Raw genomic sequence first — 25390 nt, 5'->3', positions numbered from 1 at the left:
CTGCCCCCGGCCCCGGCCGGGCCGGCGTGAGAATGACTCCGCGGCCGAATGGTGCCGGCACTCTCCCCGGGCGCTCAATTAGTATTTAATGTTTAATGAATGCTCAACTAGTCCTCTTCTAATTAACGCTTAATTACTTATATGAAGTGGAACAGCTTCAACAGGAAGGACCACGCAAGTCTCACTTCGGAGCGTCTAAGGGCCTAGCGCGGAGGCGGGAGAGACACCAGGTCAGCTCGCCTGCAGCTGGCCGGGGTGCCCGGCCTGCGGTGTGTCTGGCCCTCCGGCTATTGAAGAAAATAAGGACCTTTCTTATGGAGTCACTTCCTCCTCCAGCTGGAAAAGTGTTAAGTTAGTTATTTTTTCTTAAGCAACAGGCTACATAGTCTTGGCTTAGGAGAGCTGCACAGAACCTGCTTAATGCCAGTGAATGTGCAGCAGCAAGGCTTGCCCAAGCACATGAAAAACACTAAAAAACATGAAAAACACAGAAAGCCTAAATTGGGGAAGAGGTAGAGTTGACTTACCATACTGCAACCTAACAGAAATCCGTGGAACCCTTGTCTTTGCCTACCCTCTCTTAACCAATATCACTCATTCAACTGATAAGCAGCTGTACCACCAACCAAGTCCTGTGTCCTCACACAGTGATCTTCCACCAGTGGCCTTCAAATAGGCAAGTCTATGATCATAACTTTAAGCTAAGTTTTTGTATTGTTGGGGTTTAGGTTTTATTAGACAGTGAAATAATCTACAAATGAGAAAGCTGATGCCTGTGCTTTCCCCCTCCCTTTGATGACTTTTTTCTGCCAGTAGAACCAAAACAATTAATTAAAGAGCAACATTAAGGGCTGCATTGAGTTCATACAGCTCAGACAGGTAAAGTGCTTTAGTGATAACAAAGCCAACTATAAATTTCCCTATCAGATGCAACAATCATGAGTAATGCAGCCCAATTATTGATTTCTTGTTCTATGTATATATTGCCAGTACTAACTAATTATGGGGAAAGGATAAGATTACGATAATGACCATTGCTAGATAAAATAAGCAAAAATACAAAATTTTTACACTTAATGCAAGCTAATAAAGTATGATACTGATTTATCTTAAAATTCATTATAACTACCAGTGTGAGGAGGATGACTATATTGTTCATACTAAAAACTGTTGGAACACTACAACAGGGAAAATTTAACTTTATTGTGGTGTCAACCTGCACATTAATATTTGGATGGAATAGCTGTCAGTCTTCTAAAGTAGTTGGGAGTACATTGTCCACCTGACTGTCATTATTACACTTGCTGTCAAGTTTTGAATTTGCAAGATTACACTTGGAAGAATTAGTTATTTGAACTGGGGATCTGGATTTCTCTCTTCCCAGCCACTGATTTTCATAAAGTCCATGGGAACTTAATTATCTTTGAGACGTCTCCCCCTTTCAAATGTAGTTTAAACTACGACCAACAAGTTCAAAAGGTGTTGAATGGAAGTGAGGAGGGACAGACAGCCAGTCCAGTCACATAAGCCTTGTTTCCTCGGGGAACAAGGCTAAAGATTTTTTCTTGATCTTGAAATAGCTGCCCTATGTGAACTGTTTTGAAGTAATTTCTTCATACAAAGTACCTTAATTATATACAGCTCTTTCAAAACACATAAAAGACCAGGTACTTGCCCTGAAGAGCTTGTATTTTAAGTCAGATAAATGTAGGTGAGCCAGTATTGCCGGTGCAAGAGGGCACAGAGACTGCGCTTCTCAAGGGACTCTGAAGTGGGACCCAGCCTGCCAGAGCACAGCACGAGAATGCTTGACTTCCAGAGCACCGCACAGAACTGTTTGATTTCAGAAGGCAAGAAGTACCCTTGCTCTGCAGATCAGGCTTCTTCAACGTGTTTATGCTCAAGCATTCTTACTCTTGAGATATTAGCTGCTTGAGAAATAACCGATCAAAGGCTCTGGCAACTGAAAAGCCCAGAGGACCTGCATGTCCGTTCCTTGGACACTGTGGAGGAAGTCATTTCAAGCATTCTGCATGAACCTTTAAAGCCTTAAAGTGTTCTAATCTGAAAGCAAAATGCCGTTGCCTTCTTAACCAGGAAACGTAAATCTTGTTTGTATTTATATTCATACCTCTTTATGCTAGCCTTAAAATATTTCCTCTGGTTTTGGCTGAGTTTTTTCCTCATTAGCTAATGTAAGTTGCCACAGCCAAACCCCTAATTTAACAGTGTAATTAAACATGTGCTTTGCTGGTCTCCAGTGGAAAGGGAGCATAAGCTACTATGATCTGTTGAATCAAAATGTCAGGATGTGTCTTGAGGGATCAATTGGATGCTATTTTCTTAGATGAGTTCATCTGAGTCAGCTGAACATAAATGAATACACTTCTTAGAGCATACATTAGAGCAAAAAAGCAGTATTTTTACTAGTCATTAACAACTCTGTGGTAACTAATAGATGGTAATATCTAGTGTGGACAGATCTTTAATTTAAACATTTATTTTTCCAGCATATGTTCACTTTCAGAGGGGAAAAGACAACAAACCATTTAGTGAAGAGTAAGTTTGAGCTTTGTCATTCATTAGAAGGTCATAAATAACTGGATTTCAAGTAATATGAAAACCTCTGAGACCCTTCTATCTTCAACAACTCTAGTAGTGTAGGACCCTTACAAATTCATGCTGGAAAGCCAGTAACTTCAAGTATCTTTAAATCATGGTATCATAATTCCACCAGCCATGAGAAACAGAAAGCCTCGAAGTTCTAGCAGTCACATGACATCCAAAAAAGTGCTTTAGCCAAAAACATTTAAATAAATAAACTATTACTCTTCAGGCTTTGGCATTCTGCAGAGACTGAGACTCAAATATCCCACACTAACACCGCCAGGTTTTGTGAGACTGAAAATCCCTCTGGAGTATTGCTGGCTCAACATGCTGTAAAAATATTAGTAGAAAAACTGGAAGGAACAATATACAAATCAAAGCTAAGAGAGAAAAGTCTGAGAAGCACAAGACCCACTCGAGTCCTTGTTTCAAGTCCTACAGAGAGAAGATTTCATACTGATTTCCTACAGGTGAGTCCCATAGCTACTGGCAGAGGAGAGGGGTGAGTTGCAGATGGAAATAAAGGTTTGGTGCTTATGTTATTCTTTTAAAACCATGGGGAAAAAATATACTTAACAAAACATTTGACCTGAATTAATTCTTGTTGTGATTCACTGAGGGAAAAAAAAAGCAGTTATGTTTTAAGTTAATCTAAATGTTTTCTGAACTTAACCAGTTTAACTGACATTGCTGTCAATCAAATAGATTTGAATTACTTCAATTCACTACACTAATTGTTCCTTGTTTATGCTGACCCTTCACAAAGACACAAAAGGGGGGTTACTATTAGGAAAAGTATGACTTATGTTATTTTAAATCCCAAACTGCCTTCTTCCAAACACCAAGAGTTTGGCATATGCTCTTTAAACTTTTTTTAGCATTTCTTTTAAGTATACCATGTTCCAGGTTGACAGTGTCCTCTTCAGAGTTAGAGAAAGAAACACACTTTAAATTTAAAAAGTCCACTCTAGCATGGAATTCACTCTCTGCCTCTTCCAGCTCTTTGCCTGCTATGCAGATAGAGGCTATAAACAGCAAAAACTGGATTTTAAACAATTTCAGCTTCACCTGAGCAATTTGTGCAGGGAATGCATTTATTAGATTGGGGAATTTACCTGAGTAACCAAGGGGCTATAAATGTGAGGCTTGAGCAGATGAAACAAACAAATGTAAGTTTTCTTAATAGTCATATTTTTCCACTTATTGTATTTTCTATTAAGTCAGGATATTTCAGTGAAACATTTCATATCTTCAAGAGGACAGGACCTGTCTCCTTCCAATTTATTTTTTCACTGTAAATTTTGACTATTTTGCAGCAGCATCCAGATTAATGAGACTACTGAGCCTGCATGTTTAATGGATTTTTGGAACAGAAATAATCAGCTCAAGAAGCATAGATGTATCTATAAATCCCATATTATCTCTTAGGTGACAAACACCGAGATTTAGATATTGGATGTATTAGAAAAGAACAGCAAAACTGAAAGGAGCAAATCATGCAAAATCAAATAAATGGAAATCTTTCAAAAGAGCTCAGGAAAGACAAAGAAGCATTCTTCAAATGAAACAAATCCTTACATGAGTATTTAGGAGAGGAGGGAGATAAATAAGAACAGGCATGTCAGAAAAGGCATGTCTGCTCCCATCTCCTCTTCCCCAGAGCTAGTTATTTCCATAAACTAAAATCTATCCCCCTCCCCTTCTGTCAAGAGGAGCATCTGTTGGTTAAACAAATGCTCTATAAAACTAATGGAGATCAGTTGGTTTTATGATTAAAAAAAATATAACTGTGTATTAACCTGAAGATTTATGGTGGGGTTTAAAAAGGGAATAAAATAGTGTTGTTTGCCTTACCATGATGATGATAATTCTTTCTGCTGTTTACAGAAGAATAAACAAACTATCATGTGTGAGATGCAGTCCTGTGTGTCACTAACCAAACCCTTTTTCTTAGCAATCCTCCCACGCTTTAACCCCTTCTTTCTTCTGGCAGCACTCAGGTAAAAACGAGCAAAAAAAAAGGAAGTAGTATCTGACTTGAGCCTTTCCAACTGATAAGTTGCTTGGCAGACAAATTATGAAAGGGGCTCAATTAGAGGATAGGAGAAAGAACTGCAGAAGGGTGGCAGCAAGTCCTTCAGTAAGCAGCTCTACAGAAGCAGAGAACATGTTGCAAAAACTACAAAGTTAGTGTTGGCCAAACGCCTTACGTGTATTAATTAAAGTGCAATACTAGAGCGGAGATATGCAACAGTAGGAAAAAATATACCACACACGTTGGTTCTCACAGACCTGGTTACTGTTTTCTGATCCACATTTAAGATGGCTAAAGAAAAAAAAAAATCACCTGTGCGTCTATGCAGAAAGAGACTGATTTATATGGGTGTCCTTGGTTCTTCACCTTCCTAGGTTGGTATATTAAGTCTGTATTTTCTCAGCTACTCATGGTAAAATGGTACTAAAAAGGGACTTGAAAAAGCAGAAAAGAACTAGCACCAAGAGTAGGAGCAGGGATTATTCAACACTGAATAACTGAGAAAATATTTAAACTCTCCTGAACCTTAAAGACATACATTAAAAAATTATATGCAAAAAATAGTATTAACATAAATGATTGCACTTGAAACTCATTGTGTTTCATTACAAGAGAAATTGAGGAAGTTTGATATCAGTTAGCCTCACATCTTCGCTCTCAGGATTTTGATTCTTGCTGTTGGGTCAGAGCTGTATCATTAGATAATCTACTTAGGGTAAAGATTCATCAAAACTACCTCTTTCAAAGAGTGAAAATAAACATGTATGTGTTTTGTTCTAAGAGATAGGAACTTGAAAGTACTTCTTCTCTTGAGCAATAGAGGATAAATGGCAAAAGCGTTTTGGAGAGCAAGAGAGTAGCTTTTGGAGTTTTTTAAGTGTCCTTAGTTTTTTAAGTGTCCTTGGAGTTTTTTAAGTGTCCTTAGAAGACAGTGTCCTCAGAAGCCACAACTAACAAATGTAACCCTTACCCTTTTTTTCATTTCTGAATGCAATTCACAATGATAAAGAATCTATTATGTAAGTGGTTTTGATTTAGGAGGTCTCTTTCTTTTCTTCTAGGCTTGTAGGTCTCTCTTCTGTTTTGTGAGTGTACAGTGTCCTGTCACTAACTAAATGGTGTATACTGGTTAATATAGATTTAACATAAATTGTCTAATTTAGATCTATAGCTTACTGCAAAACTTACTCCTTTTAGATGAAGAATTTGTGTATAGTTACCGGAGACAAGAAATAAGATTTTTTTTCTGCAAACCTAAGAGTGTCTGTATGACAGAAAGAGCAATCAATCTCTGGAATTCAGCTCTTTCTTAAGCACCATCAATCTTGATCTCTTCCTCATGCTTTCACACAAAACTGTTGCTGTCAATGGAGCTCAGCAGTCTTGAAAGTATATGGCACTTGAAAAAGTCTTGCAGCATTACATTAAATGAATATAGGGAAAAAAATAATCCTATGGAGCCACCTATATTATCAGCCTTTTCCAAACAGGGCACTGATGTGGCTACTCTGTGCTGGTTAACTGAGCTGGCTTTTCCTGGGCGTCTCTACATGATGCTGCATGTGGCCTCACCTTGAGTCCTGTGTGCTCTTTTGGGTGCTACAATATACTATACTATACTATATAAGAAGGATATTAAGCTATCAGAAAACTTCCAAAGGAAGGTTACAAAGATGGTGAAGGATCTTGAGGAGAAGCCATATGAGGAGTGGCTGAGGGCACTTGGCTTGTTCAGCCTGGAGAAGGGGAGACTGAGGCGAGACTCCGCTGCAGTATACAACCTCCTCGTAAGGGAAGGAGGAGGGGCAGACACTGATCTCTTCTTTCTGGTGACCAGTGACAGGACCTGAGGGAATGGCCTGAAGTTTTGCCAGGAGAGATTTAGGTTGGGTATTAGAAAAAGGTTCTTCCCACAGAGGGTGGTTGGGCACTGGAACAGGCTCCCCAAGGAAGTGGTCACAGCACCAGCCTGAGAGAGTTCAAGATGGGTTTGGACAATGCTCGCAGGCACAGGGTGTGACTCTTGGGGTGTCCTGTGCGGGGCCAGGAGCTGAACTTCAATCGTCCTTGGGGGTCCCTTCCAACTCAGGATATTCCATGATTCTCTGTAACTCAAGAGTAAGGCAGAATTTCTAATACACTCCTGTGCCCAGTGTTTCTCATTAGCTGTAAAAGCTCGGCAGGCGAAGGTTATAGGTTGTCTCACAGTACTAGGTAGGAAACCTAGGTCTCACCTGCAGTTTAAATTCAGTCTAGGGAACAGATGCCCAGGAGTTAGTTTAACTAACTGAAGCACCAAAGTGTCCTTCAGCAGCTCGAGCTCTAGATACACAGAAGTCACTTGTTATGTAATTTGAAATTTATAAAACCAGAGATCTTTTTCTTGGGTATCAGATAGGCTGAAACTATAAAAGGAAGACTAAAAGCCTTTTGCTAGCAACACAGGGACTTTCCCCGGGTCAGGCACAGTAGAATATAGGCTGTCACAGGCCAAAAGGCAGAAAGCCATTCTTGTGAGCACTGTGTTACTGAGGTGAGGCTGTTAAAGTGTGAAAGAATAAAGACAGTAAACACATTGTAAATTGGATTGCTAATTTGATCAAAGCCAAATTTCATAGACAACAAAGTGAACTACGTGTTTAACATGCTTGCTTTGGAAAGTTGATGTGGTGGTGCTGTGACAGAAAAAAATTGCTGTATGATTCTGACTCTGAAAACCATTTAACAGGGCAGAAAATGACAACATTTAATCAAACTGTATTTAAATATGAAATTAATATAATCTCTTTTCTTCACAGAAGCTCTCATTAAATAGATCATGCAATGTAAATCCTATTACACATTATACCAGGGTACCATTTGGTACCTTTCAACTGAAATGTGTCTCAAGTCAGCCCCCCAATATGAAGGTGCCCAACATAGCAGCTGCTTTGGAAAATTTAGGTTTGATAGTCTAGTGCTTCAAAGAGCCCTTTTATGAAGTGTATAAAGTGTTTATACTCCTTGATAACTTCTTTGATGCACAGATTTTTCATTATGTACAAATGAAGAGTTTTAGGTACAAGAAACTATTATTACTAAAATACCTTATCCTGGCTTAATAAAAATTGGCTGGATACCTTGTTTTACATCCAAATTACAGTATTATAATTTAGCAGTTATTCTAAATAACACTGTTCACCTAAGGCTTCTGGAAGTCATTAAAATTATTTCTTATAATAATTATTACAGAGAACTGCCTCAATATTGGTTAGAATAAACTTTATAAAACCAGTATGAAGAAAATAGGAATGACTCCAAACCCACTGGTTCCCTACAGTGCTGTGGGCAAAAATGTAAATCAAGTGGAAGAGTCCTTCAAACTCTTTGCTTATAATCCCACAATTACTTCCATATCGCAATATTCTCCATTAAGCAAGAGAAACTTCTAAGAGGAAATGTTCTCATGAAATGCATTTATATTCTTAGGTGTGTTTATTTTAGGCTCCAAACAGAACTAATTAATGTAGAAAGCATTAAAATAAACAATATGTCTGTCTAGAAAACAGATACATTATTACTTCTGAAGAAAAAGGGAGATACATGTTTTCCTGCTATTACAGATGAATTACTACAGACATGCTGCATTATGTGCACTCAAACTGCTAAATGTTAGCTACTAAAAAGATACAACTAGAACAGCATTTAAATTGCACTACTATTGTTGGTGGATAATTGGATGGAATTTCTAATTCCTACCTGGTATTAAAAAACCTACATCATGTCTTACCTCTAAAAATATATTTTTTTGATTAACATGATGCAAGAGGGAATGAACTAGATCAAACTGGATGAAACTGTACAGTTCAGAAATACCCAGATTTCCAGGAAATGTCAAGAAATACACAGTTATTGATTCTGCACTTAAATTTCTGAAGTTGTTAATTTGGATATAGGCCAATCCAACATACTCTATGATTGGCTTTGGCATCTGTGATTTAGAGCAACAGACTTGACAAAGGTACTTTTAAAGCTAACCCTTGAAAGCATCATGATTAACCACAGTTTTAGCTACAACAGTTCTAGTGTTGGGCTCAAACTATTTTAGATACTTTCTAAATAAATTATACCAAAACCACTGCATTAGCAACTCCTGGAGTCTCCTTTGCATAAACTTATTCCATTATTTGTTGGTGCTTTGGAATGCAGGAGGGAGGTGGTTGTCGACCATGAAATCCGGGTAGACAACAAGTGTTTCCTACATGCAGAAGGCAGGCGTGAGTCTTCGCTCCCGTTCCTAATCTACCGCTTCCCTCCCACGCCTTCTTGGCACCTGTTGGGAAAGGCTGGCAATACAAATCTCTCCTGCTCTGTATGGTTTTTCTCTAGCTACCTACCCTTTTCCTCTGCAGGTAATTCCATCTTCTTATCTCTTCTGCAACTTTTTCAGTTGCCACACGGTGAACCTGACAAGCCTCTTCAGTTTCCCAGCTGTGCACAAGGCTCTGAACAGCAGCCAACAGCAAGCAGGGGGAGCTTCTATTTTGCTTGCTGGACACTTGGAAAAAACCCCTCACAAACTGTCTATGCATCTCCCATGTTCGGAAAGTGGGATTACTTTTCAGGTCCAAGAGTCAGAAATTTACTTAACAAAAACTGTCTGACACACCAGACAAAAAACATACCCTTGGTGTTTCCAGAAGCAAAACCATCAAAACTCCCCTGGAGAAGAGGGAGGGGCAATATCCAGAATTACCTCTGGTGAGCCTTTTAAAATCACGAATTTCTCCAGATGAAACACAAAAAAACCTGAACAGATCTTGATGTTCTTTTTATCTGAACTCTGGTTGCTAAACATTTATGGTGTAGTTTGTCAGATTTTTCCGACTTTTCAAAAGCTTTTCAAAAACTTTAAAACCCCTATTTTCCTCTGAGACAATTATTCTCTTTTTTTTTTCAGCAAATATACCCTAGAAAGCAAATTGGGTAAAAGGAAAAGAAAAGAAAAAAAATAAGGGGGGAAGGAGAATTGTAAAGATAGGAGAGGAAAAGAAGGTATATTTTCATTTGCCTGTCATAAGGTATGATTCAGAGGAAATTATGATGTCAAGGTTCCATCATAAAAAAGCAAAGTTTGTAGTAGAAAACATTACATTCTATTTAAGTCTTTAGATATTATTTGTAACCACAACAAACTCAAAACTTATCTGGTGAAATGTTACCCACTGTGATTTTGAAAATTATATGAACAATACTAGTTTGTAGGAATGGCAGATTTCTCTTACAATCTCTAAATCTTATTCAAACAGTAATTTAGGCAGTTTGGTTTTTTTAAGTGGTTCATGCTTTGCTTTTGCAGATCTTGAGCCATGGCAGGTCAAGCGCTTGTTTTAAAGAGGTAAGTGAAGGAGCATTCCATTTTACTCACTATAATTCAGTTCTTGAGACAATAAAACCAGAAAGATGAAGTTTTTCATGACTACCCTCTTCAAACCCATTATTACACTGCAGCTGGAACTACAGAGCAATAAATTACACATATATGTAAGCATATACACATTCCTAATTGTCATATGCATTATATAGCTTAAAAAGTGGCAAAAGCCTGGTCAGGAGGAATGGACTATTAGTAAAAGCTTAAAAGCTTTGTGTCGCAACCTCCTCAGATCTGAGGGTGCTCAGGTAGACTGTGAGCCACCTGGTCACGTAGCATGGCAAAATGGAAAGAGGGCCACACCCAAGGAGAGTGCAGAGCTAGCTGCCAAGGTCCTGAAAATGATTCCAACACATTGCACAAGTGTGGAAATGGTACAAGAAAAGCATGATGCAGAACAAGTCCTCAGCTCTCCACAGACATCACTGCACAGCAGTCTATCGTGGAGGCCAGAAACAAACCCCTGGTAATTCAAAGAGCAACTTCACAGGATGTACTCACCACGGGAAAGAGAAGGGAGGAGTATACCCTTTGGGAAGAAAGCAGTAAAGTGCCTGGTGTCATCCTAGGGAAGAGTTACGTACTAGCATAAGTAACACCTGTGAAATGTTGAAATGCTGTGAAGCTAGGTGTTTGGCATGATGATACACAGAGGTGGGGCAGATAAAGGATGGTCACCGATAATACTAGACTGCCTGGTGCACACTCCCATGTCACCATTACCAGAGTCATTATGTGCTGTCAATGCTTGATCATTGATGACAGACCTCCTAAATAATTTGTAATGCATTAAGGGTTCATTGCCTTCCCTGGGCAATACCACACGGAGTATGTGGCTGTCCACATTACCTTACTCATGCAAAGCACAGACATGTGCTGGTGTGATAGACCTTTTATTTTGTCCCTGCTTGGGAGACTGTAGCTTATGCAGCAGCCCAGCCCTGAAGACCTCAGCACTATCACATTCTGGGACCACTGCTCACATGGCTCTAGGCCATCACTAATCCTAGCAGAAACACATTTTAATCCATTGCTTCCACTAAATATGTTCACAATATTACATGGAGCATGCAATAACTCAGATGAAATTCAATTCCAAACATAGCTCAACATGAATACTATTCAGGATTCAGATCCAATGTAAAGTTGAACGTAACCTTTTTATACTTCACCTGCATCAAGGTGAATGTATTGAATTGCTCAGAAGGAAAGTTGTCCAAGTGACATCTGTCTTAAGTTGCCAGCCAAGAATAAATACGTGTAAGTTGTCTGATACAAGTTAAAGTTAGTTTGGGTGTTTTTAACTGTGTATATAAAACCCCAACAATCTCCTCAATAAACTTTGCAAGTATTTGAAAGATGTCTATCAGAGTAAGAATTTACTGGTATCCCTGCCTTCAAATGTATTCTAAAGGGGTGGAGGGAGCCTTCTTGACTCAGTACATCCACTGCCATCTTGAATGCCAAAGTATTAGACTCCGAGACAGATTCCTCCTGCACCAGTATTCCAGGATCTATGTTCCTTCTATGAAAATGGTATGTAACCCCATGCCGTCTTCCCTCCTGTGTTTTGCCCTTCTCTAAGGCCGATGTTTGTTGTCAGCTGTGGTCCTACACACCTAAAATCAATCACAGCTTAAATGCTCTCCTATTTAACTCACCAAAAAGCAGCAGAAATATAAGAGAAAAGGATGTTCTTAAGGTCTCTCAGAGTCAGCCATAAGAATTGGACATAACCCAACTGAGATGTTTTTAGGAAATAAGAGAGTTAATGTCTTAGGCCATGTTGGAAACAGCAAAATGAAAACCTCTGTAAGTTAATACTGAAATGAATTTGTGGTTCAAATGGGGATAAGAGGAATAATGAGCTGGGAATATGGAAAAAAAGTTAGCCGACAAGGAAATTGCCATGATGCCATCAGTCTAGTCAGCAGCGCAGTATTTTATTAAGCAGAGAAGTAATTTTGTTGAGCAATACCCAGAGAGGTTTTGTCATGGATAGCTGAGAACCTCTCTTGTGCTGTAATTAGCCATAAATTTCCAGACTTTTTGGAAGACAAAAGCATGTCTTCAGTGGTCTAAAGCCAAATCATAATAATCAGATAGTTTTATAGTGGACCTGTTGCCCAGGCTTTTTGACACTCAGAATTTTGGTCTCTGCCTACACAGTGAATATGACACTGCATGTATAACTAACTAGTTGCTTGACTTTTCTGTCTTCATTATTAGCAAATGCGGCTGAATTGAGGACACCTGTTATCTTCTTCTGTTAAAAGAACCATATCTTTGTATCCAGAGCATCTCTGCTGCAGTATTATGAATGCTTGCTGTGTCCTGGGAAACCTGGGCAGAATGAAGCTTAACTAAAAGTTTGTATCATTATGGGTACTCTAAACTAAGGAATCCTTAATTCTGTCATGTGTCTTGGACAGATCAATTGTGTTAGAAAGGCAATTCTACTATGAATCACTTACTCTTTTAGGGATGCAAATATCAGAATGGTAATTCTTTAAGCAGAGACATAAAATAAATCTGACTTACAGCAGAATCCTAGAAAAGCACAAACCTTTTATCATGTAACTGAAAGCATTTAAATGACAGAAACTGCCTATTCAGTGTTCTGAACACTCCTACTTCCATTTTTGGGTTAGCTTTCTTTCCTATCTGCTGTGAATTTAATCTATAAACAATTAGTTGTTCTTGCTTTGGGGTTTTGGCTTGCTTTTGTGCAATCTTTTTGGTCAGTCCTCTCTGGTATCCCTCTTGTCCCCTCTTCCCTCCTCCTATCGAGTTCTTAACAAAGAACAGACACAGGTGAAGCAATGGATGTGCAATTATCACAGCCCAAAAGCAAATGGGCTTGATGTACACAAATTCATATCACATTTCTCTTTATTTTTTTTCATAAAACCAGACACGGTATCTAGGTTCTATCAGTGCAATAAGCCAAAATGGTGACTTACAACTACAGCTGGCTGCCCAAGTGTCCTGATTCAGCATTCCCACAGGTACAACAGCGCCCATGCACTATTAAAAGCAAATTGCTTGTATAAGGGCTCTGCTACTTCTATATTTTTTAGTGTTAATGTTGAGAGAGCTCTATGTTAAAAGACAGCACCATAAGTTATTAAAACTGAAAAAATTAACAAGAACGTAGTTCAGTCCTCCACTCTTATTTAGTGCTGTTCTTTAGGAAGAGCTTGCCTACACGTGGGTTCTTGCTGGCAGGTGGCATTACACAAACACTATCTGGACATGTTGGGGTCAATTTTGCTTTGTTTCCACGATCCTGAGCACCCCTTTCAGTTAAATATACTTATGCTAGTCAACACTGCCATTACATCTCTGTAGACCATGCTCTTAAATATTCTCTTTGCAGAAAATGCTTCGATAGAAGTTATATTCAAATTATTGCCCCTGTACTTTGTGGGTTTTAACATTTGCCATGCCGTTTCAGTTTACTGGTTTATGACACTACTCACCAAAACACTTGGTCAAGTAATTTAATATACAGTGGCTTCTTGGAGCACAAGTGTTTGTGGGAGACATCACTGTGACTTAAATTGTCAGCATTTAAATTCTGTCCCACCAGTTCTGCATTTCCTGGCTTCCATAATGATTTCAATACTCTCTAAATTCTGGTTTTTTCTTAATGGTTATGGTGATGTTGTGTTTTTAATTATGAATTGCATGTTTATCAACTAAATAAATCTCAAAAAATACTTCTGTATTAATTATCTCATACTATTGCAAAACAGAGCATGACTCAGAACTAAACATCTTAAAAAACTCTAAAAGTTTAAGGGACAGAGCAAATCAAATATTTTTTAAGTGTATAGATACTTTGTCAACCATATAAGAAACGCTGGCATGGCAAGGGCAAAATGAAGCATTCTTTTTCCCTTCCCACATTTCTCCACTCTACTCAACTGGTTTGGTTTGAGAGTCTGATTACTTCCCCCCCATGAATTTCAAAGTAAATACTTCAGTGTTCTTCTCACATTAACATCACTTTCTTGCCCAAATCACATCATGGTTGAAGCCCAAGAATAGGAACAAATTGTGTAGAAAGGATAAAAAGGAAAAAAACCAAGTTAAATACACCATTATAGCATTTTCATGTTTTCCTAGATATTTTAAAGCATAATAAGGAATTACTGTGCTGGTCAGCACAACAGCATCCTATTAACAGCCATACATGAATGAATACATGACAATGAATAATGTAGCTGTTCTGAATGTTGTCAAAGAACTCTCATGTGATCTGTGCTTCACCACATCTGTTCTTTTTCCATTCTCTCTATATACTGTTTTCTTCAACTCACACAAATACATCAGGACAGCAATCCCAAAGCCATGGCTTATGAATAACATCCCCCAAAAAATCCTCCAGTTCTTATCTACATTTAAATATACACCCATACATACATATCTATATTCATTTCTATATAAAAATGTAAATAAAATTACTCTACATACTTCAGCCTATAAAAAAATTTATTGCTGTATTTTTGATTGATTTAAATCAAAGAAATGTATTTATCCAGGTTTCCCATAAATTAGTGAACTAGAGGCACATCACATGTAAGTAACTCTCACAAGCAAATCTGTCTATATAAAGAACTTAAAAGTTTAAATTTAAAACATGGGAGGCTACTCTCTCCTCTGTAGGAATGATAATGGGGAGCAACGTGATTAAAAAGTAACCCTAGAAGGGTGAGCACAAATATGAGTAATTGAAAAGGGAGTAAGTGCCAGCTTTTTGTGGGGATTACCAAGGGATTTTGAATCTATGTGTCTAGTAGCATGGGGGAATTCCTAGTAGAAAAAAAAAAAAAGAAGAAAAGAAAGAAAAAAGGAAAGGAAAATTATTCATCTGGTTAAGCCTGAGAGGGAGGTGGAAAGTATGACCATTATTTCAGGAAAACAAGTTACACTGGGGGAAGGATGGTGGCTGGAACCACCACATGGTAGCAAATGACCTGTCTGCACTGAACACGCACTCTCAGTGAGGCGTACAACCACCCTGAGTACCCTTGCTATATTTCCCACGCAAGGAATAACAGTAATTTTACCAGGTAAGGAACACAAAAGTTCTACTGAAGAAGAGAAAAAAAAAAGTTGAGCATAATTGTAGTTAAGCAGATAGAAACTCTGGCAAGAATCCAGATATCCAGCACAGCAGTGAGCAGGTTTTTTCCTGTTTTTTTCCAGGTAATACAATAAAATTTGTCCTGCTGCAACATTTAATTAGCTGGAAAGATATAACCTATTCCAAACAGCTGAGGGAGGATCTGTCTAGATTGCAAAAGAAAACAAAACAAAACAAAACCACGGAGAAGCCCAGCCCCCTGCCTCACCTAGGACTCTCTTAGGTGACTGCCTTCCTATAACTCCCCTTCACCTCAAAACAAAAAAATGCTTCTGTGTCATATAGTTTCCCCTCCTTTTCTCCCTTCAGTCTTTGAACAAGGGAGGTTTGTGTTCTCCTGAAATTGCGGGGGTTTCTTCTCCTTTGAGAAAACCAACACCAGCAAATATTCTCAGCCCCTGCATGACTCATTTCACAGGACCTTGGCTACAAGGTTTTGTTCAGCTTTCTGATTCCAAGCTGGAGAAGGAGGCCTTCTCTTCTTTCGGTCTCAAATTCTGGGAGGAGATTGGTTAACCACTGAAAGGCCTTATCTATTAAGAATTGGGGTGAACCTTAAGGCAACGACTTGTTCTCTTCTGGACAGGTTCCTCTCACCTACCCATGAACTGATAATTTTGTTGTCTGTTACCTTGGAAAGCGACTCACCTGCTTTTTCACTTACTTGGTATGGAAGTTTATCAAATGACAGTATTAAATGCTTTGTTTCTACCATTTAAACATCACTCTGGGAGGTAATTTAGTAACCCCATGGATCCCAAACAGACTTTAGGTTTTGTTATTTCTTGAGAAAATCAACCACTGTAAGAAGAAGCAGTATGAGGACCTGGGCTGGATGTCTTGCTAACACTTCTCTGGGCAAGGCAGACAGAAATTAAAGAAGCAGACAAGGAAAACTAACATGAAAATACCTTAGACCTTGATGAACTATCATCTTGAAAGATGAGTTAAAAGAGCAGGAGGAATTCGGGATCCCTATATCTGCTGTCTCAGGAATATGGCAAAGGCAGCGATAGAATAAACTCATTTATTCCAGTAATTTGACGCAGAATCAAAATGGGCTTCCATAGCCACACCTGGGTGTTAGAAGTACTCCACCCGGTTTCCTTCGATGAATATTCATGTCATAGAACTAAATCTTTGTGTGAAAGGCAGTAGCTGTGTTCAGGTAGCAGGTAGGTGTGAGAACTCTTATCTAGATGGAGAATCCTGAGAAACCTTTAGACAGGTACTTGGTTATAAGTCTGAAAATATGACTAATCAACACCTGAATATAAGAGCAGAGACAGCATTAGAGCACACAGATGTGACTTAGAAAAAAAAATGCTGAAGTCTAAGTATCTTGCATGAAATTTTAAAGTCTAGATTTTTGCGATCATTATTCCTAATGCGCAGGAAATATATAAATAACAAAGCACGAAGAACTCTATTTTCATTCACTCATTTTACTATCAGCAGAAGCCAATCTAAATTTGAAATTGTTCTCTAGGGGAATAAATGCCTTTTGGCTTAACTATGCAGAAACCTATCACCTTAACACCTGTTTGTCTTTAACTACATAATTTAAGGTCATTTGAGTTTGCCATAGCACAGGTAGGACTCCTTCACCCTTGGCATTAGCATTTTGTCACTGTTGAAGCTGTATGACTGCAAAATACACATTGTATCTGTGATTTGATTCTCAATTTGAATTATTATTTATCCAAGGAGAATGGAATGAATCAAACATTCAGGAAGTTGTTTCTTTATTCATAGTGAGAACACTGGCCACACTGATTAATTAAACAGTCTAAAAGATATAAAAAAAGATAACAAAATCATGGGCACAGCTATCTACTTCATGCAGTATAGGCTATATGACAGCTCAAACAATCCTCAGTGTGAATCCACACAGACATTCTAAATATAAACAGGAATCTAATAAAGCTATTTACCCTTCATTTGCAAACAAACTCAAGGATACCAAATACCCCTATTTAGCTTCAATTAGTGAAACTGGATTATGAAAATGTAACCAGTGATGTAATGCATTATTTAAGAAAAGGAATAAGCTGAGTTTTAGAATCTAGAAATAGTGTATTTTGTGGATCTGACACCTAGAAATTATTTCGGGGGGCTTTTTAGTATTTAATAATGTGTTATCAAATGTCTATTTGTCAAAATACCAAAAGAGAAACTGCTAATCTTTGATTTCATGAAGTAAATGCTTTGCACATTAAATATCACAGGACTAGAAAAGTCAAGAATCACACAGAATCACAGAATATTCTGAGTTAGAAGAGACCCACAAGGATAATCAAGTCCAACTTTTAAGTGAATGGCCTATAAGGGGCTCAAACCCAAAAATGAAATGTATACTCAGATTTATATGATTTTTAATTTCTCATAGATCCAGTTACCTTCAGTGATTTAATAAATATATGTTATTTATATTTTGATAAGAGCACTCTGAAATCTCTCTTTCATTGTTATATAGCTGACATTTTCAGTTGTTCCAATCAGAAGCTTACAATAAACAAAATTATAAATTTCAGATGGCCTTGCAAAGGAAAAAGAAGTGGAGATCTTTGTACAGAACCAGAAGTACATCTGAATCAACATCAGAAGTATTTGATGAGAAAGCAAAGTTATTACAGAAGGATGCCTCTCTTTTCCTAAGACAATGGTGTAGTGAAAGCGAATCTTTTTACCTTATAATTTGGGCAACACAACATTTACTCACTGAGTAATACAATCAAGCAAGTGATCTTAAACTTTTTTTAATATCCTGCTTTTACCATCACTATTTATGGAAGTCAAACAAAAAGAAAGAGAAAAAAAGTTGCACTGTACATCAAGAAGAGTTGCTGTGAAGTACAGGAAGAGGCAAGATGAAGATTTGTTAAACAATCCTGGAAGAAGATGAAAAGGGAAAACCAGGGTATATTACGATAGAAGTTTATTATAGACTAGCTTTTTGGGTGGAGAGAAGTTGTGTTTTTTGATCATGCAAGGGAAGCATCCAAAAGGACAGAACCTGATGGCTTTAATTACTTCTTGGAATTAATTTTTTTCTGTTGGAAAATAAATACAAGAAGGAGACAGTCCAACAAGTTCTTGGAATATGCTGGGGACAGCCTTTTCTTCAGAAGGTAAAGAAAACCATTAAGGGTGTGGCTATTTTAGATCTGCTGACTAGTAGGGCACGAACTGGCTGAGAGTGGAAGGCAATCTAGGTGAAAGTGAACTCCATCATTTAATAATCACTACCACAAAAACGGAAAGAAGCAAAACAAAATTACTCTTTTTTTCCCAGAAAACAAAACCAAAATTTCACAAGCTCCAGAGACTGATAAGCAAGGTTTCTTAGGAAGACTGTTTAATTAATAAAAGAATGTAGGAGAGCTTGTCTGTTTTAGTCATTGCTGGAGTCAGTTCTTAATTACCCGAGGTAAAGGGAATAATATGAATTAGGTAAAAACAGAGGATAAAACAAATTAGTCTGGGTACATTATTCTGCAAGACTCTACTCAGTACATTTACCTTTGAAAGGCTTCTGAACAGATTTCCACAGAAAGAGCAGCAACAGAGAGGAGTCTGATGCAAACAGTTTATGTTTTGTAATGCACTGTTTTCTACCAGTCTCCCACAAGAAATGCTGCGAGAAGGTAGGGCTTCCTTAAATCCCAATTCCCATAAACCATCTGTCATCAGCAGGTGACTGTATTATTGCACACATTAGGAGATTATCCCAGTACAAAAGAAACTGCTGAATTCACATACACACACACACACACACACACACACACACACACACACACACACACACACACACACACACACACACACACACACACACCCCCCCCAGGCAATTTCCTTGATTTTTATGGTTTATCTAACAATCAGACCTTTGCGTTATACATCAAAGTGTAAAATTATATGGCCTGGTCTCACTCGTTTTCAGAAGTTTCATTTAAAAGGTTGTAAATGTTCTTAGTACAAATGGATTGGTTCCAAGTTAGAGAAATGACACCCCACCAGTTTAATTTAGCTGTAAGTATGAACAAATTATTCCAAAAGAAGAACTAAATGCCAGTTCAGAGCTTTCTAAGCAACAGCTGAATCCTGCTATTCTTTCCACTGAAAAATACCAAACCTCTACTTGCTTTTCTAGAAGTCCTTGCAAGGAGCTAATATACAAGACAGCAACAGAGTGAACAGCAATTTTTTCTGTGGGAAAGCCAATTCCCCAGCTAGCTCTACTACAATGGAATGCCATCCCAGCATAGTAATGTGCCATTCTGCTGTTTTGTGAAGAACTGAGATCTTTTTATAGGATGTTTCAACAGTATCAATAGAACTAAGGTGCTGAATGAGACCAAAAGGGATGTTTGGGGTTTGTGTTATTTGTGTATTCAGCTAAAGACCAATGAATCTTTTCCAAATGCAGAAATTAGTAAATGAGACTTCCTGGCTTGAGAAGACTAGACAATAAAAGTATTTGTTTTAAAGACAGAATATTTTAAGCCTTCATCAAATACATTCAGATGAATATTAGTTCCACAAGGAAGAAGAAAGCAACTTTTTCAATTACTGGCCTGCTGAGTACTTTTGTTAATGTGGAAAAACAGTATTTCTCTCTCCATGGAAAGATTACAATAAAGACAAGAATGGCATTGCACAACTTTGTCTGCAATCTGAAATTAAGTTCTCACATTAGAACAGGAGTAATTAGCATTTTCCCTAGCTTGCTTCCATGCAGTAATACTGCTGCCAAGCAAATGAGTAACACTACATGAGCTAAATGAACACTAGAAACAAACGTGTAGCCATTCCTCCTTGTCTGGGAAAAAAACTTACACAGTAAGGGAAGAAAACAGTATGGGTTAAGAGGAGAACTGTAGAAATGTAGGTGCTGTTCCTTTATTATTTTGGCTTATATATTTTTTATGGAAAAAAAAGGAAAAAGCCATATGGTTTGTGGGAGCATGTGGAAGATCTCCTCGAGCCATTTTCTTTGTTGTCTCTTCATGTCAGCTATAGTCATTATGTACCTTCCTTATTTCCACACATGTTATTAGTTTGAAAATTTTCCAGTACTTCAAACACAGGTCTTTTAAAGGAAGATTACAATTATGCCTTGTGTTAAATCCTGTTTTCAGAATAGACATCTTCATGATATATGTAAGCATGTTTGTGTATATCTACATTTATATAAAGGCACATATTTCATTTTCTCTTACCTTTCTAAGTGCTGCTGGTAATGAGGCAGTAGACATTGATATCGCTGGCAGAGCGTAAGAGTGGGGACAGGTTACTGACGGTGCTTGGCTCTCCTGAACAGTGTAGCGTCTGCCCGATACATCATAGTACCTGCGAGGAGAGGAAACACTGTTCAACTACTGCACCCTAGCAAAATAAAGCCTGAGTTAGTATTCGTTGTATTTCTGAGAAAACACTAAGATGTTTTCTCCTGTTGCAGTGGCTCCGGGCCTCTGGTACTTCTAAAGTTTACTGCTTTATTTTAGCCAAACTACTTGCTCCTCTTATTAGACATTAATTCATCCCACCTGCTTTAGCTCTCTGAAACTAATCTGTCAGCTTTTTCCTGATAATAAAGCAACCAAAATCCAAATACAGTACTCAGCAGGATAACCATATCAGAGCCACAAGGCAGAAAAATTAGTTGTCTTATCTCCTGTCACTCCACCTCTTCAGAGACAGCAGATTACAACATTTGGAGTTTATAGCTCCACATTACATCACATGTTCCATTCACTTTCCTTCTGGAAGATGTCTCAGTAAAGAATCAGTTGAATTCTCAGAACAAGTCATTTACTGGGAAGAGGCTGTCACAATAAAAGTGTCTACAATCTTCAAAACAATACATTCATTTTTAGCAAGTCAGTCCTAAAACTTAAGGAACCTAATTTTTCTAATGTTTATTCTGCAGTGTCAATTTTCAAATTCTGAATCCAAAGAATGTGAAAAATTTTACTTAGTCTCCTCCCAAGAGAGAAATAAAATTGTAAAAACTGACCAAGTTATAAAATCTCTCACTTCACTGTCTGAAAAACCGAAGTAGCAAGAATCCAGAATTCTCTGAAGATAGTTTTATTAAAAGGTTCATAAATACAACACCTTATATATTTTTTTCCTTTAGATGATTCAACAATTGGTTAAAATTCAGCTTTTTAGAAATTGTATGTATTTTGGTATTTTTATTTCAAAATTGGACTAAATTTTTCATAGGATCATAGGACAATTCCGTTTTGAAGTGATGCCAGGAGGTCCCTGGTCCAGTGTCCTGACTGAAGCGGGGGTCAGCTATGGGATCCCTCAGGACTTTACCCAACCAACTCTTGAAAATATGCAAGGACAGAGACATCACAACCTCTCTGGACAACAGAGAAAATGTTTTCTCTTATGTCCAATCTGAGTCTCTCCTTTATCAACTTTTCCCAGTATTCTCGTTTTCCCACCATGCACCACTGTGAAAAGTCTGGGTTCCTCTCCATCACCGCTCAAGGACGCCTCCTCTCCAAAACTGAACAAGCCCCAATTCTCCATCCTCTCCTCAGAGGGCAAGTGGAGCCTCACAGGCAACCACCATACTGGTGGCCATTCAGTGAACTCACCCCAGTTTGAAACACTGAGAGGTCTTTAGGCAGAAAAAATCCCCATATCAAATATTTTGCTTTCAGGGGAAAAAAAGAAGTCTCAAAATGTTCTTGGGGGTTTTTTTGTCCTTAAAATACACATATTTTCCATTTTGGTTGGAACAAAACTCCTTTTTTCCCACAGGCTTCTTTTCCAGACTCATCATATTGTCCCAAATCCAGCTCTGTTTGTACAGCTTTATTTGCAAATTCAGTTTTATAACTGACTTTCATATAGAGTTTTCAAAGAGTAAATAAGTGAGCAGGAAAGCCTCGGGCATATTTATAAAGTTGTTCAGTTTATTGCATAATTGTGGTGAAAATGTTTTGACATTTTAACACATCCCAATAAACATGTGCAATTATTTTGTTTATTTACCTATTTCTAAGGAAGAAACTGCATCACTCTTAATATCTGATTACCCTCCGCAGGACATAGCTGACTTTGAGCTGTCCATCTTGATTTTCGTGTTCTGCCTCCACCGATAGAGCTTGCTTTTGGGGTGGTTCCACACACATTACATATGAGACAATTCAAAAGTTGCACTAAAAAGCTGCTGAAAGTAGTAGTGCTGAAAGATCCTGTGGCACCCTACCCTGTCTAAGGTCAATACTGCTGAAGGGAGGAAGAGTAGGCTGGGGACTGTCAACTCCGTGACTCAGAGCAATGGAACAAGAGACACGGTATGTGCAGGAGGTGGGGAAGGTACTTGGCTGAAGTGTGGATAAGAAGTCTGGGTAAGGAGGAGGAAAATAATGGCACACCAAGGGAAGTGGATGGAAGAGCCATCAACTGTTGAGGTGACACTGACACTCTGCAAGAGGCCACCATTCATCATGGTGCTGGTGGGCCGGTGACAAGCTTCTGCACCCCAGGTGATATCCAATGAACATGTGTCAGAAAATAACACATCCCCAAACGCCAAAAGGAGGAAGCTCTGGACACATTCTAGGTAGGAAGTCATAGTATTTTGCCAGGATACCCTTTGTCCTGCTGCAGAAGGGGGCTGTGCAGGTCCCCAGGCAAGCCAGCAACATCCACCTGGGATGCTCCTGCTGGCTCCCTTTCAGCAATGAAGGCTGGGCCTCCTTGGGACATCATCACACCTTGCCCCATGTGCCCACTCCTGATGGCCATCAGTCCCTGAGACACCATGAGACCTCAGGGCTCTGGCATGTTCACAGTGTGGTAGCCAGAAAGCTGCTGCCTTCAGAATACAGTGAAGCAGCACTGATTCTTTCAGGCACCTTTTTTTTAAAGGACACAGTTTCACACCAAATTCACACCGATTTCACTGGAGCTGACAGAAGCAGCCTGGGAGGTTTCAACCCAAAGATGTTTGCACTGGAAAACAGCCAGCTCCAGATTTCTAAACAGGTGAGAAAAGGTACTCTTTGAATTTCTTCACGGTTTGAGGTCTATCCTCCCAAAAATCTGCTGACAAGCTGAGCTCACCAGAGCCTCCAAGAAGTCTTACTTTATGGCACTGGGCAGTTTTCCAGGGAAACTGGAAAATGCTGCAGGGAAATGCTGCAGTACGCTTCCCACCTGAAGGCATGGGCATGCACACAAGCTCCTGAGGGCAAGACAGGGTGTGAAGGCACAGGGCTGCACCTCCTCTGCCCCAGCTGCCCAGCCAAATTCTCTCCTTCCAGCCCAGATGCGGAGCAGCTCACCCCAATGCACGGCAGAGAAAATCACTGTAGGGCAAGGGCAGATGGGGGGACAGTCACCATAGAGAAATGGAGGCACTGTCAACCCACACCCTTGCTTTTCTCACCCAGGCATGTTTGTGTAACTAGACCCACTTGCTCAGAGCCCTGAGGCTCTGGGGGGAGAAGGTACTTGCAACACACTGAGCATGTTATGAAACCTTCCCAGACATTTTGCTCAGCAGTAACTACAGCAGCCCCATATTACCTACAATGTTTCCAGCACAAATCCAAACCATACCCCCATACCTGCAATCATGGAGAAAATTAACTCTATGCGAGCCAAAACCAGCATATATGTTTTCATAGAGCTATTAGTTACAGTAACAACTAATTTTACAGTGAAGCAAAGGAGGAGCAAGCAGGAGGCCTTGGAGATTATCAAGCTGTTGGAGAAAGCATGAGGCACGAAAAGGAGGAAAGAGGAGTTCTGTAGGTACATACATCTCTTTACCTGATTTACAGTAGAACTACTGGCTGGAAAAGGAAACCATCAGATGGGAACTGATCTGGCAGTGCTCTCTTTATGTTGCAGACCTCGCAGTTCAGCCCCATCACTCTTACCTGTCCTTGCCTAAGTGCTAAGTAGCAACACAACCTTATCTTATTAACTGTCTTAACATATCGACTTAAAATATGACAATTGCAAATAATTTTGAAGGGAACTAGCCTGCGGACAAAAGTATATAAAAACAATGTAGGACCAATGAGCAAACAACTCACTAACAAAAAGAAGAAAAGACTGGGTTGCCATACATTTTAAACTAACACTGCTTACTAAACTAACATCCTTATAAATTTTGCAGACATGGCTTCCTTCATAATCCATCATATTCAGCCCTGAGATCCATCTCCCATCTGCTATTTTTCAGAACAGTCTTCAGTCTGTATCCAGTAGACGGTTCTTGCCTACTAATTTCCACTTTTCAATCAACACAGTATAATTTTTTAAGAGAGAGCATGCATGAGCAAGAGCAACTCGATTAAAATGGAAAGATATTTTGTTTGTTTATTCAGATCCTCTACCCAATCTTCCCCCTCCCACACCATATCAGCACTAGAATTTTTCCCTGGGAGCAGGAAATATCAATCTGATCAGCAAAATACCTGACTAAAGATTTACTGCAAAACACAGAACAATATGAAGAGCAGTAAGGGGCGTTCCCCTGGTTCATCCACCACCTCAGTGCTCGTGGCTACGATAGGTGCACCTACACTGCCAAATAATTTACCTCCCTGGTTCACTCCCTGGTCCTGGTGCCCTTGTCAGCTGTACCGCACATGCATCACCGTGTCCTTGGACTCTCTTCTGAAGGAGACCGACTGCTTCCCTCCGAGGAAAAGCCAAGGTGCAGCTCTGTGGATGGACTGCCCTAAGGATGTCACAGCAAGGATGGGACTAGACCAATAGTGGCTTCTCCTTCCCTCCACCATCCCAACCAGCCTGCTGTCCTCAGACAGCCTCTGTGTGCCCCACACCCCAGAGCATGCAGCATACTTTTGGCATAATGCTATAAAAACACCAGTCTTGCAGGCAACAAAGCAGCCTTCACATTACTTCAGACACTTTGAACTGATGCCACAAAATATAATTATGATCTTAGAGCCATGGGGACCCAGGTCAAATGTTAGGCAGCACAAACACAAACAGTTCACTCCAGAGGCGAAAGAGGTGTGGATACATCCGTAAGGATCACTCCTTGGGGCAGATGCTTTAGCAGTGTAGACTATTTTAAACAAGGGTTTTTTTAATTGTGCATTATTTGAGTTGCTGTCGTTACAGTCTTAATATCTTTTGAGAATTTCAAACAGCCTGCTCTGGGCTGAAGTTT

General features: G+C 39.1%; 1 protein-coding gene and 1 long non-coding RNA gene across 3 annotated transcripts in view; one reads left to right on the top strand and one right to left on the bottom strand.

The window, feature by feature from the left end:
* AIM1 (absent in melanoma 1) overlaps positions 1 to 20602 on the bottom strand; it is a 67290-nt gene extending 46688 nt beyond the window's left edge. The window contains exon 1 of one of the 2 annotated variants that reach the window (XM_008637749.2): positions 20430 to 20602. In XM_008637749.2, the coding sequence (XP_008635971.2) occupies positions 20430 to 20465 (36 nt within the window). In that variant the 5' untranslated portion in view covers positions 20466 to 20602. Of the gene's footprint in view, positions 1 to 4461; positions 4596 to 20429 lie in introns of those variants that run through there. The other variant, XM_017739493.1, reaches the window with a different exon arrangement.
* LOC108447994 lies at positions 25 to 18723 on the top strand. The gene is made up of 3 exons (XR_001863744.1): positions 25 to 3077; positions 9981 to 10019; positions 17742 to 18723. It is a non-coding gene; the product is annotated as an uncharacterized LOC108447994 (long non-coding RNA).
* Positions 20603 to 25390: the final 4788 nt, after the last annotated feature.

The sequence above is a fragment of the Corvus brachyrhynchos genome, unplaced genomic scaffold (assembly GCF_000691975.1).
Source record: "Corvus brachyrhynchos isolate BGI_N302 unplaced genomic scaffold, ASM69197v1 scaffold14, whole genome shotgun sequence".
Lineage (NCBI taxonomy): Eukaryota > Metazoa > Chordata > Aves > Passeriformes > Corvidae > Corvus > Corvus brachyrhynchos.
The sequence above is the reverse complement of the archived record's forward strand: the minus strand, read 5'-3'. Positions and strand labels throughout refer to the sequence as shown.